The 13694-nt window shown below is 29.3% G+C and overlaps 3 protein-coding genes across 3 annotated transcripts in view; 1 reads left to right on the plus strand and 2 right to left on the minus strand.

Annotated features, from left to right (window-relative positions):
* The window catches only part of LOC119679179 (tudor domain-containing protein 7-like), a 26236-nt gene extending 18050 nt beyond the window's left edge, over window positions 1–8186 (plus strand). Inside the window, exons 3-11 of the mRNA XM_038091384.1 lie at window positions 3028–3386; window positions 3456–3933; window positions 3999–4759; window positions 5352–5762; window positions 5827–5945; window positions 6081–6324; window positions 6385–6533; window positions 6592–6743; window positions 7910–8186. Of these exons, the coding sequence (XP_037947312.1) occupies window positions 3028–3386; window positions 3456–3933; window positions 3999–4759; window positions 5352–5762; window positions 5827–5945; window positions 6081–6324; window positions 6385–6533; window positions 6592–6743; window positions 7910–8145 (2909 nt within the window). The 3' untranslated portion in view covers window positions 8146–8186. The remainder of the gene's footprint in view (window positions 1–3027; window positions 3387–3455; window positions 3934–3998; window positions 4760–5351; window positions 5763–5826; window positions 5946–6080; window positions 6325–6384; window positions 6534–6591; window positions 6744–7909) is intronic.
* Window positions 1–13694, minus strand: part of LOC119679182 (SHC-transforming protein 3-like) — a gene marked incomplete at its 3' end in the record, with an annotated part of 119324 nt that overhangs the window by 12404 nt on the left and 93226 nt on the right. The gene's annotated exons all lie outside the window — the stretch shown is intronic.
* On the minus strand, window positions 11608–12829 carry LOC119679184. The gene is made up of 2 exons (XM_038091389.1): window positions 12321–12829; window positions 11608–12255 (listed from the first exon to the last, which is right to left on the minus strand). The coding sequence occupies exons 1-2, from the start codon at window positions 12759–12761 to the stop codon at window positions 11953–11955; spliced, it is 744 nt and encodes a 247-aa protein (XP_037947317.1). The 5' UTR covers window positions 12762–12829; the 3' UTR covers window positions 11608–11952.

Genomic DNA, 13694 nt, shown 5'->3' on the forward strand with positions numbered 1-13694 from the left:
AATTTTAACCTTATGTTATTTTGGTTATACGTTTTAGTAAATTTGTGGATATTTTAATTTTTACCACTTGCACTTTTCGTGACCCTATGTGACCCCATTGTGAAAACAAAAATTTCTAATAATAAACTTATGCAATGTTACGTATTAAAACTACAAAAGCAAAATTTGTATGTGATGGTATTTTTATTTATGTTTTTTTTTATATATAATATAAAATATTTTTGCTTATATTCTTTAAACTTGAAAAAAAAATTTATTTAGTGTTAAATAAGCAGAATGATAGCCAGCTAAATCAAAATAAAAAATGTATATATTCTGATTATTATTGTGTTGGCTTTTGAATTTATTCGATTATAAAACTGGTTGCAGATGTACTTTTTTTTTGTTTAGTATCATATATATTATATATAATGTGGGTTAAATATTGAACAATACACTGCGTTCTGCACTTGTTAGAATTTTTATGCTAAAAAAGTTATTAGAAAAGCAAAAAATTTAATGTCAGTACTCTAGAAGTTACGTAAAAATTAAGCTTTATGTTCTGAAGATTTACAGAAACAAGTCCATTTACAGATCCAAGTCCAAACGTAGTTTCATTTCAGTTTAAAACATTTGTTCCAATGATACTAGACCATATGATAACCTACGGGGTTCACAAGGATCCATAAATGCACGGCACTTAACTCGCCTGAATTCGACTGTCAGTCCAGTTCACCGTTCCTTTACAGTCAAGTTCTAAAATTTAAAGAACATTTTTGAGCGATAAAAAAATAAGCTTTTTAACGACAGTCTTGCATTTATATTATGTTAATGGTGTATTAACTGTTTTCCTCAAAAAAATTTTGGTGAGTACTCCAAGATATTGTTTAACTACTTAACATACGGTCAAGTTTGAAAGTCTGAACCAAGCCAAATGTACCTCGCAACCGGAAATATGCTATTTCAAACGCTTATACACACTGTGACACAGCCTTTCAGTTGGGTCCATATAGTATTAGTACGGTTTCATCGACATCGAGCGAAAGTTTACCGAAATACAGCAACCTATGTTCTTTAAAAATTGGGCTTTAGCCTACTAAATATATTACATCACCTTTTAATTTAAGGGTGCAAATCATACACAATCATACAAGCTGACCACGGATTTTGAAGATTGTCCGTATTGTTTTTACGTCGTATTGCTTGTGAAAGTAATTATTGGAATCTAGATCATAATTCAGCTCACTGTATGCATCCCTCGAGATACTGTTTCTACAAAATTTCAGCGTTCTTCAATACTTAGTTTCGTTATTACATTTTTCTGCCACAGTTAGTTTCCAGTTATCATCAATACCAAAATCATTCAAATCATATTTAACTCGAAAGCCAGTTCAGACCATTTTTCATTTATTAGGTACTGCGGTATTGTTTTTTTGAAGGATAAATATATATTAGGTAACAAATTGAATAAGTATGTATAAAAGATATGGATTTATGAGTTGATTTGTATAAAAGAAGTGTATCGAAATGACTGCTCGGTGCTATAGGTTATTAAAAAAAGTGCTAGTACGTTTCACTAATCTGTTTTATAAAGTATTATTCACAATAGTTAGAAAAAATTTTGCAAAAAGAAATATACGATAACCCTAACATCTTCTTGACATTTTGACGTCTTGTAAAAACATTTAGTATTGGGTAAATTTAGTATTGGAAAAGAGTAGAACAGTGAATGTTACCAAATAACGTTTGGTCTATAGTTTTAAGCTAAGTAAATAAGATTTTTTTTTAAATAAAAATCATATTTTCATATAATGAATACACGATTTTAGTACGTTCCTTGGTTTTCAAATTTATAATTAAAGTAATTTTTTATGATCAAAAGTTGTGTATTAATTAATAGAAATTGTGTATTATTTATTAAAATTATTTTCCAATAGTTTCGATAGTCATTTTCGGGTAACAAGTGATTATCTAAGATTTAAATTAAATATTTGTATGAGCTTCAAATAAATTTAGAATTTGTCTGAGTTCGATTGTTCTTGAAGAAGTCAGTTCGATTCCTCTTCTTTGCGAATAATGGAGTTTCAGCAGGAGTAGTGAGCGATACTTGAACGTCGTTGATAAATAATTTTGTAGCATAAATCAGTTCTTTTTCTTTTATTTAAGTAAATAAATCTATAAAAGAATTTTAAAAAGATAACATTTAAATACATCTTCTATATCAGGACTGTCCAAAGCACGAAGCTACTTATGAAACTCTGAATGCACAGCAAATATTATTAATATAATATAATATAATATAATATAATATAATATAATATAATATAATATAATATAATATAATATAATATAATATATAAAAAAAAACAATAATAAATAAGTTTATATATTTGTTAATAATCTATTATCAACCTATTACTTTTAATATTTTTTAGTTATGCTTAGCTTCTAAAGGCGGTGGAAAGTGCCAACATATATCAGATTTTGTTATTAATCAGAAAGTAAGTAAATCAAAACGTTTAGTTGCAGCATCGCCTATAGAAAATCAGCGTAAACCTCGAGAAAGTGCTAAAAACTGGAATAAAAGCAAAAGCTCATACTCTTCCAATTTATTTCAAAGATTTACCACACCCCAAAATAAGTTATTCCAACCTTATAGGAAAAATAAAGAAGGAGACCGTAACAACAACTGGAGGACTGGTCAGAAAGTCCAGTTACATTCAGGTCCCTCACCTAATTTAAGTGGACAATTTAAAGGATCCACAAAACCATTAGCTGTTAAAAAAGTAAGTAAGGATGAAAAAAACGCAATTTTCTCAAAGAGGCTAGAAAGTGATAAAATGGATGACATGTACAAGAGCGCAAAATATGGATTACAAAAGCCTAAAACAGTCGACAATTCACAGTCACCAGATATGCGTGATAAATTGATTTCAAACCGTTACCAACAAGTTGATGCAGCATATCCGCGAGCGATTTTAGGTCAACAAAAACAAGGAAACGGTTTTAAAATGGGAGTACAGGGAAGTAACAGAGTAGTAACACAATCTCAGAATAACATGGATCGTCAGCAAAACGATAATAAGCAGGTTCTACGTTTTGGGTCTGATCGTGAGGCTCAACAGCAATTGTATATGAAAACTGAAATAACCTTTCAGGAATTAAGAAAGTTACAGCACAAACAAAACCAAAATGTTCAACAAGCACCTCAACATCGGCAAAATGGATGTGGAAATTTTTTTACTTCTTCAATACAAAATAGATTAAAAATAAGTGCTCCACAAAACACCGTTCAAACAACAATTGATACGCATAATGTTCAGAATAAACCCAATAATCTAAAACATTCGTTACCTTCACCCGAAAATAGTGGTCAATCTATTGCAGCTATAAAAAGAGCTGCACTGGTAAGAATAAGAATAAATTCAAATAATACTAATTAAAAATTAAATATATATATATATATTATTTTGCAGAGAGTATTAAATGAAAAAAATCCTTTGGAATCTTTGTTTGAATATTGTGCTCTATGTAACTACGAAAGTCCTCAATACAGTGTATCAAAATCAAAATTTGAAAAAAACTATCAATGCCGAGTTACAATCAATGGTTTTATATACTTCACTTATCCAACTGACTATCCAACGGAAATGTTAGCTAAAATTGGCTGTGCAATCAAGGCTATTGAACAAATTAAAGCCGCAGAGTATCGCCGTCCAATGCGACCATGTACAATAACTGACTATGAGTTTATTGAACGTTTGCACGCAGACTTATCCTTACATCCCCATGGTATGTTTTCGAATAAAATATCTGAATTTTATGAGTTGAAATACAAAGAAACCCCTCCTGAACATTGGTGGAGTTTAGTAACGGTTAATGTAAATAAATTTTTGATTGAAAAAATCCAAAGTGAAACAGTAATAGTTTTCGCTAAAGATGATACGACTAATGGTAAGTTTCATGATTATTTAATATGTATATGTTTTTATATATATAACATATTTTTGCTTTCGCAGAAGAAATAACACCTCCTCTGAAAGAAGAAGAAGGAAATAAAGAAATGGAAGGAATTAAATTACCATGGGGTACAAAACATTGGGAACTATACATCACGTATGTAGTATCACCAATTGAAGTTTGGTGTCGCTTATTTGGTGAAGATTACGATAAACAATTTATTAAAATGATTAAAGAAATTCGCATTACTATGGCGAAGCATCGTGCACAGATTGCAACGACAGTTACAACTAATCACATTTATCTTGCTTATGATAACCAGGAAGAATGGCATCGTGTTCGTGTGATGGAAGTAAATAAAACTGCAAAAACTGCTACAGTCTTTTATATTGACTATGGTGATACAGAGAATTTACCATTGACAGTACTACATGAATGTGAGCCAAGGTTCCTACAACTACCAGCACAAGCTATCACCTTTACATTATTTGGTCTAGAAGACTTGTATGGTAACCCATTTGTCATACAACCTCTGAAGAAGCATATGCCTGTTAATAAATCAGTTGTTGGTGAAGTGATAACAAATGAGGAAAGTTTTAATTCCGATACAAGTGCTGGTGGTAAAATACAAGTTGCAGTATTCGATACATCGTCTAATATCGATATCAATTTGAATGAATTGATTATGAATGAAGTTTGCTTAAATTCTCCACTACCTTCTCTAATAATAAATACTGTAGTAAATGTTATAATATCTCATGTTACTACTGATGGTGTCGTACATTTTCGAAGGAAAGGTCCAGAGTCAAATTATGTTGAAGTAAGTACTGCTGTATAAATATTTTTGTCTGTTATGTTTTATTATGCTGTTATTTTCAGTACATATTTTATTTTACTCAATTTAATGTGTAGCATATTATTATATTAAATTTTAACACAACATTCTTTTAAGATAAAATAAATATATATTCTTTAATGTTTATTTTTTTGTTGAAAGTGATACGTTGATGATACGATGAAAAGAAACTATTTAAAACATAGAAGGGTTTGAATAGAAATGAAAAGACAACAACAAAAATTTTATAATTTGTAAATTCTAAGAGAGAAAAGAACTTGTAAAATATTAATAAACAAAGATCCATTTTTGTCATCAGTTAAGATAGCTATAAGGGTAATTTTCTCCATGTTATGTGCCAAAAATTGGGGTGACTCTATGATTCCTTGATTAATGGGTGTGATCTAATAATGATCAGTGATTCCCACTATTAGTACCATTTGTTCGTAAAATATTTTATTTTTGCCTTAAAAGATATTACTTTTTTGGAAAGTTATCAATCCAAAAATCACTTAATTACTATAGTTTATAATTTTGAGATACTTTTTCTGTATTTATTAATAAAATTTATTTACAGAAACTGATGTACCAACTTGTGGACTCAAAACTAGTGATCGATGGAACAAATAATGTTAGTATTGATGATGTAAAAAGTGGCAAACTTATTCTTGTATGTGATAAAAGCGATTACGAAATCAATTGGTATCGAGGCAAACTGGCAGATAGTGATGATGTTAATCTAAGAGTAGTAGATGTCCCTGACAATAATAAGCAGAAAAGTGATAAAGAATTTGATATTGTCTATGTTGACCATGGATTTATCAAACGTATACACATATCTGATATGTATCCCTTGGACACATTAAGTTCTGCACTATATAATTTTCCACAACAGCGTTTGAAAGCTCGTTTACGGAAAATACCAGCTATTAGTAAAGAAGTTGTTGCACTTATGCATAATCTATTGCCAGATTATTGTGATGCCATGGTAAGTTCTTACTGAATTTTGCTTAAATACAAAAGGTACATTTAATAACATTTTAATTTTTTAGTTAAAAATGATTGGTTATGATGGTGATATGCCGCTTGTTAAGGCATATAGACGTATTCCGCCACATCCGCATTTGGTATCAATTAATCATACATTACGTGGGGAACATGAATTGGGAAAGTAATGCAATTGTTTTATTTATTAATATAATATTAATTGTTATAATATTCTTATTATTAAATTATTATCATTATTATATTTATTAATTATAATATTAATTAAAATATTTTCTATTTATATTTATTTCTATTAAAGGTTTATTGTATCTGACTATAACGATTATTCTTTTTTCCAAGATGGTACCAATCCTCAACCACGTTCACCTACAACAAATAATTTTAAAAATATGAAACCCGATACAACCACAACTACAATACCAACATCATCTAAACTATATTTAGATGATTTACCCTTAATAGAAGATTACAAAAACATGCCAAAAAAAGGTGAATATTTAAACGTAGTTGGGTACGTATGTGGAAGTCCAGCTAACTTTATGGTTTGTTAAGTAATATATATATAATAAGTTAGATTATTATATAAATTTTTTTTATTATAGGTTCAACCTTATGATGATCGTAAACTTTTAAAAAATCTGATGGCTGAATTAACAGTATATTGTAAAAGTACTGATGACTTTGTACCATTTAATAAAATTAAAATTGGGCAAGCTTATGCTGCAAAAAATGAAGAGGGGGTTTATTCTCGGTACGTATTAAATAGAAAAATTTTCATAACACTTAGTTTTTTAATAAATTTTTTTTAGAGTGATTGTTAAAGATATTATATCCAGCGATATAATACATATTTTTTTCTGTGACTTTGGTGATACAATGACTGTAAACAATGAAAAATTGAAATTTTTGCCGGCAAAGTTTCGTAAATTACCAAAACTAGCTTTACATTCAAGGATCTGGAGTAAGTATATTTTGCTAATCGAATATAGCAACATATATCTTAATAATTTTAATTGATTCGATGCAAGTCGTCTAGGATTGAGTGTATGGAAAGGAATTTCATATTTTTATATTGTTGCTATGTATTGTTGTTATGTACATTAATTAGCTCCAAAGGTTTATTGTTACATATATCGTAATTAAAGTACAAAAGCATAGTTAATCAAGCAAGATTATAATAAAGCTTTCATTTAGATGTTAGGTTCATTGTGCTGTAAAGTTGAATTAAGCTAAGTTTTTTTTTTGTGCTTTTAAATTAATTTTTTTTCCTTTTTTGTTTTTGATGACATGAAAAAGTCAATACAATACAAGATAATTAATAATATTTATAGATTTACATATAGTCATTTCACCAGGAGTATAGATGTTTTTGTAACAGTTTTTGAGACCTAAGAACTTCCTTGAAAACTTGTCACACTGACTTAGAGTAGCAGTATTGGCTATAAATAGTTTGGTATCTTATATAGACTTTGCGAATTCGGAGATATACTTTATTAAAAAAATATAATTAGATGATGCGATTGATAAAATTTTTTGGTCTTAAAACTATAATCAAACTTCCATAACACGAAGTACCATTTGGCAAAGAAAAGGTTCGGCTTATGGAAACTTTGAGATAAAGAATTTTTTTGTAATTGTATGTAATTTGCTCTCTAAACTATGTTGCATTGCACTCTATTTAGTTCGAGTTATAGAAAATTCGAATCAAAAAAATTTGACTGTGTTTAAAAGACGGTGTTAGACATTGACAACCGATGAGAACTTTTAGTCTCGCACACTAATGCATAATCTTCATGATAATACCTCCATCTCAATTTGTTTCATTTATAAAACCTTGGTAGAAGTGATTATTCTGGTGCTCAATTTTGGTCAGAGTAAAATTACACAGTTCCTTATACATATTTCTGATGTATATCAAAACCAATCTTAATCTAAATTGAAGTGGTAAGATTTTGATCTTTGGTAGCATTAGGTATGTTAGATACAATTTAATTGAATAAAATTGTGTGTTCTATGACAAAAAAATCTATTTTTAATAGAAAATGTGGTAATAGTGAGAAAATAAAATAACAAAAGATAATTATATAAAAAAAAATAATATTCTAATAATAATTTTTTATATTCTAGATATTGAACCAAAAGATGGAGAGTACACCTACGACGATTGTATTACTTTTCGCAAATTAACAGTTGGCAAAAAGTTTGCTGCCAGTGTCAAAAAAATTGAATATGATCAAAATGGTATACCAGGACCTTTCTTTCATTTAGATTTAGTTGATACTTCAAGTGCAGTGGACTTACTTGTACGAGATTTCTTATGTTTTAATTGTAATGTGGTGTCGGGAAATATGGTTGAAGAATAAAAGCAATTATTTACATAGCCATAAACATATAAAGTTAAAATATTTTAAAAAAGATTTTGTTAAAATTTTCTACTTTTTTCTCATTTCTAATTTTTATATAAAATTATAAAAAATAAATCATATGAAATAAAATAAGTATAAAAATTTAAGAGATAAATTATGAGATCATAGACTAGAATAATGAAATTCATTAGACTTTGATTTGAATTTAATTGCGGCAAAAATCGATGTGCTCAAATTAAATTAACGAAAGATATTATAATAATATTATATATGCGAATAAAAGGAGGGCTTTTAAAATGCTCACAATTTAATTTATATTAAAAATCATTTAAATTAAATTAATTAATTAATCGAAACACATTCCGTCGTTCGTATTTGTTTGGCGTTCTTTTCAACGGAAAAGTACTCACTATTAACTAATAATTGCTTAAGAATTATTTTTAATTAAATTATTTTTATTTAAAAACTTAAAATTTAAATGATTTTTAAAAATGTTTTATTTGCAAACGACTAGCAAAGAACGATATCCACTACTTTAAAATTGAAATTTAAATATCATTTTTTATTTTATATATAAAATTAATGAAACGATAATATTTCATACTAATTTTTTTTTATATAATTAAAATACTATTATGAATTTTAGTATATATGCGTTACATTTTTGTTATTGTTATTATAAACAATTTTTCACTTTCATAATATGTAATATATTAATTAACAAATGTAAGAAACTCAAGCAATGTGCTCATTCTTAATGAAATAAAAAAAAAACAATAAGTAAAATTTTTGTTGTTATTTATTTTAATTAGTTTAGTAACAAGTATTCTCTTACGTTCCTGTTGAAATTTACTAAACAAATGGTGAAAAAAGTATTCAAGGGGGGAGCGGTGAACACTATTTGGCTGTTAGTTCAGAGAAACTTCCGATAGCTCATGGAACATAGTATCTTTTTAAATAAATTTTAATTTAAAGAGAGTTAACTCAAAGAAATGTATTTGCTTAGTTATTTTGTTACATAAATGCATTGTAAATAAATCGTATTTCCAAGTAAGTGATATCAAAAGGTCTTTCTAGATCAGAAAAAAAATTTAATTTTTAACTAGATTGTTGCTTTAACTCTTTATCAACGGTTTTCAATCGAAGTGTAGATCCGGTCAAAAAATACATAAGGGACAGAGCTTTGAAGCTATATGCGAAAACCGACAGCCTGCCCTATTCAGAGTAATCACTAACCGCACGGGGGGGTATGCAGATCTTAGATCAATCATTGAATAATCACGAAGATTATCAGAAATACTCAAATTAGTCAGTGAGATAGGCGGGACTCTGCAGAATCCTCTCAGCTATCATAGAGTAAAAGTGCCCAGATGCACTAACTCGGAAAAGGCTTAACATAACATGACTACGACTTTATTATCTATATATATCATATATATATATATCAGTATAAGTTTAAATAACTATCTTAACAGTAGCTGTCAAGTAAAGATGTTTTGGAGAGTGCTTTGGCTGGCAATACAATAGCTCAACCAAAAAGTAGCAGATGTAAGGTAATTACTCTGCAGTAAAGATTATTTTCAGATAACGATACCAGTGAAATAACAAAAATGTAATTAATGTTATTTCTTAAATAATAGTAATTCTTCAAAATAATACAGTGTCCGAATATATTCCAGTTCTGTGGAGTGCTTGTTGAACATTAAAATGCTCGCAGTTTTGCAAGCGTCTCCAACGAAGAGCTATGGCAGAGTACCAAACAAAAGCCAATAGATAAAGAAATTTTGAGACGCAAATATGATTGGCTCGGCCACACACTTAGAAAACCGACAGATGCAATTGCCTACGCAGTCATGGAATGGAACCCGCAAGGAGTAAGGAGACGAGGTCGTCCCAAAACCACCTGGCGAAAAACAGTGGCAGCAGAAACAAGCAAATCCTTTAACCAGTTACGTTTTACTGCCAGAAACAGAGAGGAATGGAAAAATTTTATAAATATTATTTGTGAATAGATTAAGTTCTAATTATCAGGGTATACTTTTGGACATAGTTGTAGACAGACGCAATTTTAGGTATTGATCCAGTTAAAACACCGATCAAATAATCCAATTTGAGTTGCCAATATTAAGCATCTTTAATCTGTTGCTAGGTTTGAAAACCACGAAGAGCTGGATATGCATTTAAACGGCTTTAAAGGAAATGCAAGTCAAGTAAATAGGAGAAATCTGACGTGTGTGTCTGATATCTAGACATATACAGTTGACTTATTGTTGTAGGTATATTGACACTTATTAGTTTCTCTTTTTTTGGGAGAGGTTAAGGATTTAATCGTTTTGGATAACGAGTGTCTCCAGACTTTCATCGGATTTTTCCTGGAATCTGATGAAGTAACGTAGTGGGTATATGTTTATTTTGATATAATTTGATTATAATTCCTCAATGAAAATATTAAAACCGTAAAGTTTCCATCCGTTGTTATATGAAAATAACAGGTATGTAACCCTAGTGCAACAAAATATTGTTGCACAATAAATGTATTTGGCATATTATTGTTATAACCCGCTGGTACCTCCTTGTGAAGTCCTTTTGGAAGTTGTCAAACGGCACTTGGTGTTTGCTGGGGACGAGGGGTTCCGATACGTAGACCCGGTCGTTCTTGGAATCATATTATTGTTATAAATGACATCACTTAAAATATGCGTATCAGACATGTCAGCTATGTGATATTTATTAAAGAAATCGTATAAAATTATGTACGTCTTGGTTTACATATGTTATGCGTTAATATTGTAGCACAATATGCGATACACATTAGATGATATGTACAACTTACACATTTCTTCCATATGCAAACGAAAGCTGTTGCTTAATAGATATGCGGAAAATGTAACTAACGTCGCGAAATAACGATAGCTACATAAAGAACTATATGCTGAAATTTCTAATGTATCTAAATTGTTACGGCCACATATTTAGAAGATTTATTTAGCAGATACAAATATGTGACAGATTAAATACATCATCATTGAATAGGCACAATATTTTCTTTCCTTTCATACTTCAAATTGTATATTTAGGTAACAAAACCCACTTAGTTTTCAAGAAATGAAAAATATTCATCTGGGGTGGTTTATATATATCATTTTATAACTTTAAGAACCATAACGAAAAATAAGCTTCTATATTATGTTTAAAAATTACAGCTGATCCTTACCGAACTGTTTTAGATGGGTGGTTTGTTTGGTGAGTGTTAAATATATGTTCAGAGTGGTAAATATATTATTGCTCACCAAATGAAAATTTCCATAAAAGAATATTTTTGATAAATCATTAAAAAACAACCAGACTAACTAACGGAATATATTATATATAGAAATATTCTTTGAGATTACTCTTTATTTTCAATAAATTATAAAAAATATATTATAAGAAATAAAACTTATTAAAAAAATATTTACGATTTATATAATTAAGTATTAATTAATTAGTATTTAAAGAAACAGCAGAGCACGTCATCCTGACTAAAGTCATATATGATATGATAATTTTAATTTTAGTCATGTAATAAGTATTTCTTATTTTCTAGGATATTTTCCTATTACAACTACTTTTAATAGTCGACAGGATCGTTTGAATGTTTTCGTAAATGCAGTGTACAAGTTTATATATGTTGACAAAGGTCAAAACTAATGATGGTGTTGTATCTTTGCTCAACCATTGACAAATTAGCGATTTACATGCTCATATGAGCTGATTGCCGATTGCTGACAATGCCTTTGCTAAGTGAACAAACTTTATGTATGATCATGAATGACTTTCTAAGAAGTCATACATCACATTAATTAATAATCGTCGCAAACGTTGTGCTTTATTGTTCGGAAGAGCAGATAATTCAGATAATATGTGATCGCAACAAGCAGAGTTAGCATCAGATATTGGTAGAGTAGTTACTGCTTTAGGTTGAATTTCCTCCAGATTATTTCTTACTGGACTATTTTGCACAGGCGGTAGCTCCACACATTGTCGGTTGTTGCTTTGAAATGGATTAGGAGGTGTAGTCTGTGGTGAGTCCAACTTTATCACAATATCATTTGCATCAGTAGATGTCTAAAAAGTAATTAGTAACTAATTAGTAACATAAAAACATTAGTTATTTAAATGAATGCAAATACCAAATCGAAAGTCGATGTAGGTTGTGTAGTTGCGGTTTGAACAATGTCTTCTAAAAATAACATTTGCTTAAAATGGCGCCAAAGTTTTGTCTGAGATTCTCGAGTTCCTTGGCCTGATTTCCTTTGACGAGATTTTGCTAAGTTTGTTTTAAAAGTAGCCCGCAAAGCTAGCCATTTGGTTTTGGCTTCCGTAATAGTCATTCCATCAATATTGAGCTCTGCAACTACTTCTCGCCAAGCATCTAGCCGAGACATTTTGTTATCCGACAGGCCTGCATTCCATAAGAGCGCGCGTTTTTTAACAGCATTAATCAAACGCTGGATTTCCTTATCATTCCACGGATGTGAGATTTTTCTTTCGCCAGCAGTTGATTTTCTTTTCCTTGTTATAAACCTCTTCTTCACGGCACTTTCCATTTTAACTAAATTTTTTTTTGGCATATGAGATTTTGAGAAGCATAAAATTTGAACTTAAATGTTTATGCTGCCATATCGTTTGTTGCATATCAGCACTCACACAATACATTTCTATATGGATATGTGCACACATATTGTGTAGACGTGCTGTCACACACAACCAACATATTTTATATGTACTATATGTGGTATTTAAATATATTGAGTTCCATTAAATGTATTGATACATATGGACTATTGGTTTTTACTTTTACATATAATTCAATAGAATGATATTCCAAATATTCGTAACTTTAGGAGAGAATGAGAACTTCACCATTATTTAAGTCTCTTGCAAAAAAACAATTGGTATGTTATTGTTGTCGGTGGAACAGTTTTGGTAATTCTAAAAGCAAGTCAAATTTTTTAATATACTTTCAAAGAGGTAACGAATGTTTTCTTCACAATGCCTAACCTATCAGTCAACTTCCAAATTTTATTAAAAAAAATACGTTTTTAAAATATTTAAATATACTTAATTTACTTAAACATCTCTCTCATCTGACTGGAGTTTTCCATTTTCTTTCTAAAATCATTCACAATAGATCAGTTTTAAGATTTGGCACTATTATTATGTTAGTAGCTTATTCATTAAGCTTCAGGAAAGTGGACTTATTTTTACTAATATGGTTTTTGTTTTGCATGTTAATTTTTAAGCAATATGTGTTCTATTGGAGCATTCATGTCGAAAGTATACATCTTTAGTATTTAGATAACAAATATGTCAAAGCCAAAATAGAAAACAAGTGAAGGTATGAATCAAAGAAGATTTTATGAATCAAGTGATTCAAAATTTTTAACTTATTAGTTGCTAAAAGGTTTATACTATATACTGCTATATACTGTTAATACTGTTTACAGTATAATACTGTTATATATTATACTGTTATATATATAATTGTTCGTATTTCGTATCGT

The sequence above is a fragment of the Teleopsis dalmanni genome, chromosome 2, assembly GCF_002237135.1.
Source record: "Teleopsis dalmanni isolate 2A chromosome 2, ASM223713v2, whole genome shotgun sequence".
NCBI lineage: Eukaryota > Metazoa > Arthropoda > Insecta > Diptera > Diopsidae > Teleopsis > Teleopsis dalmanni.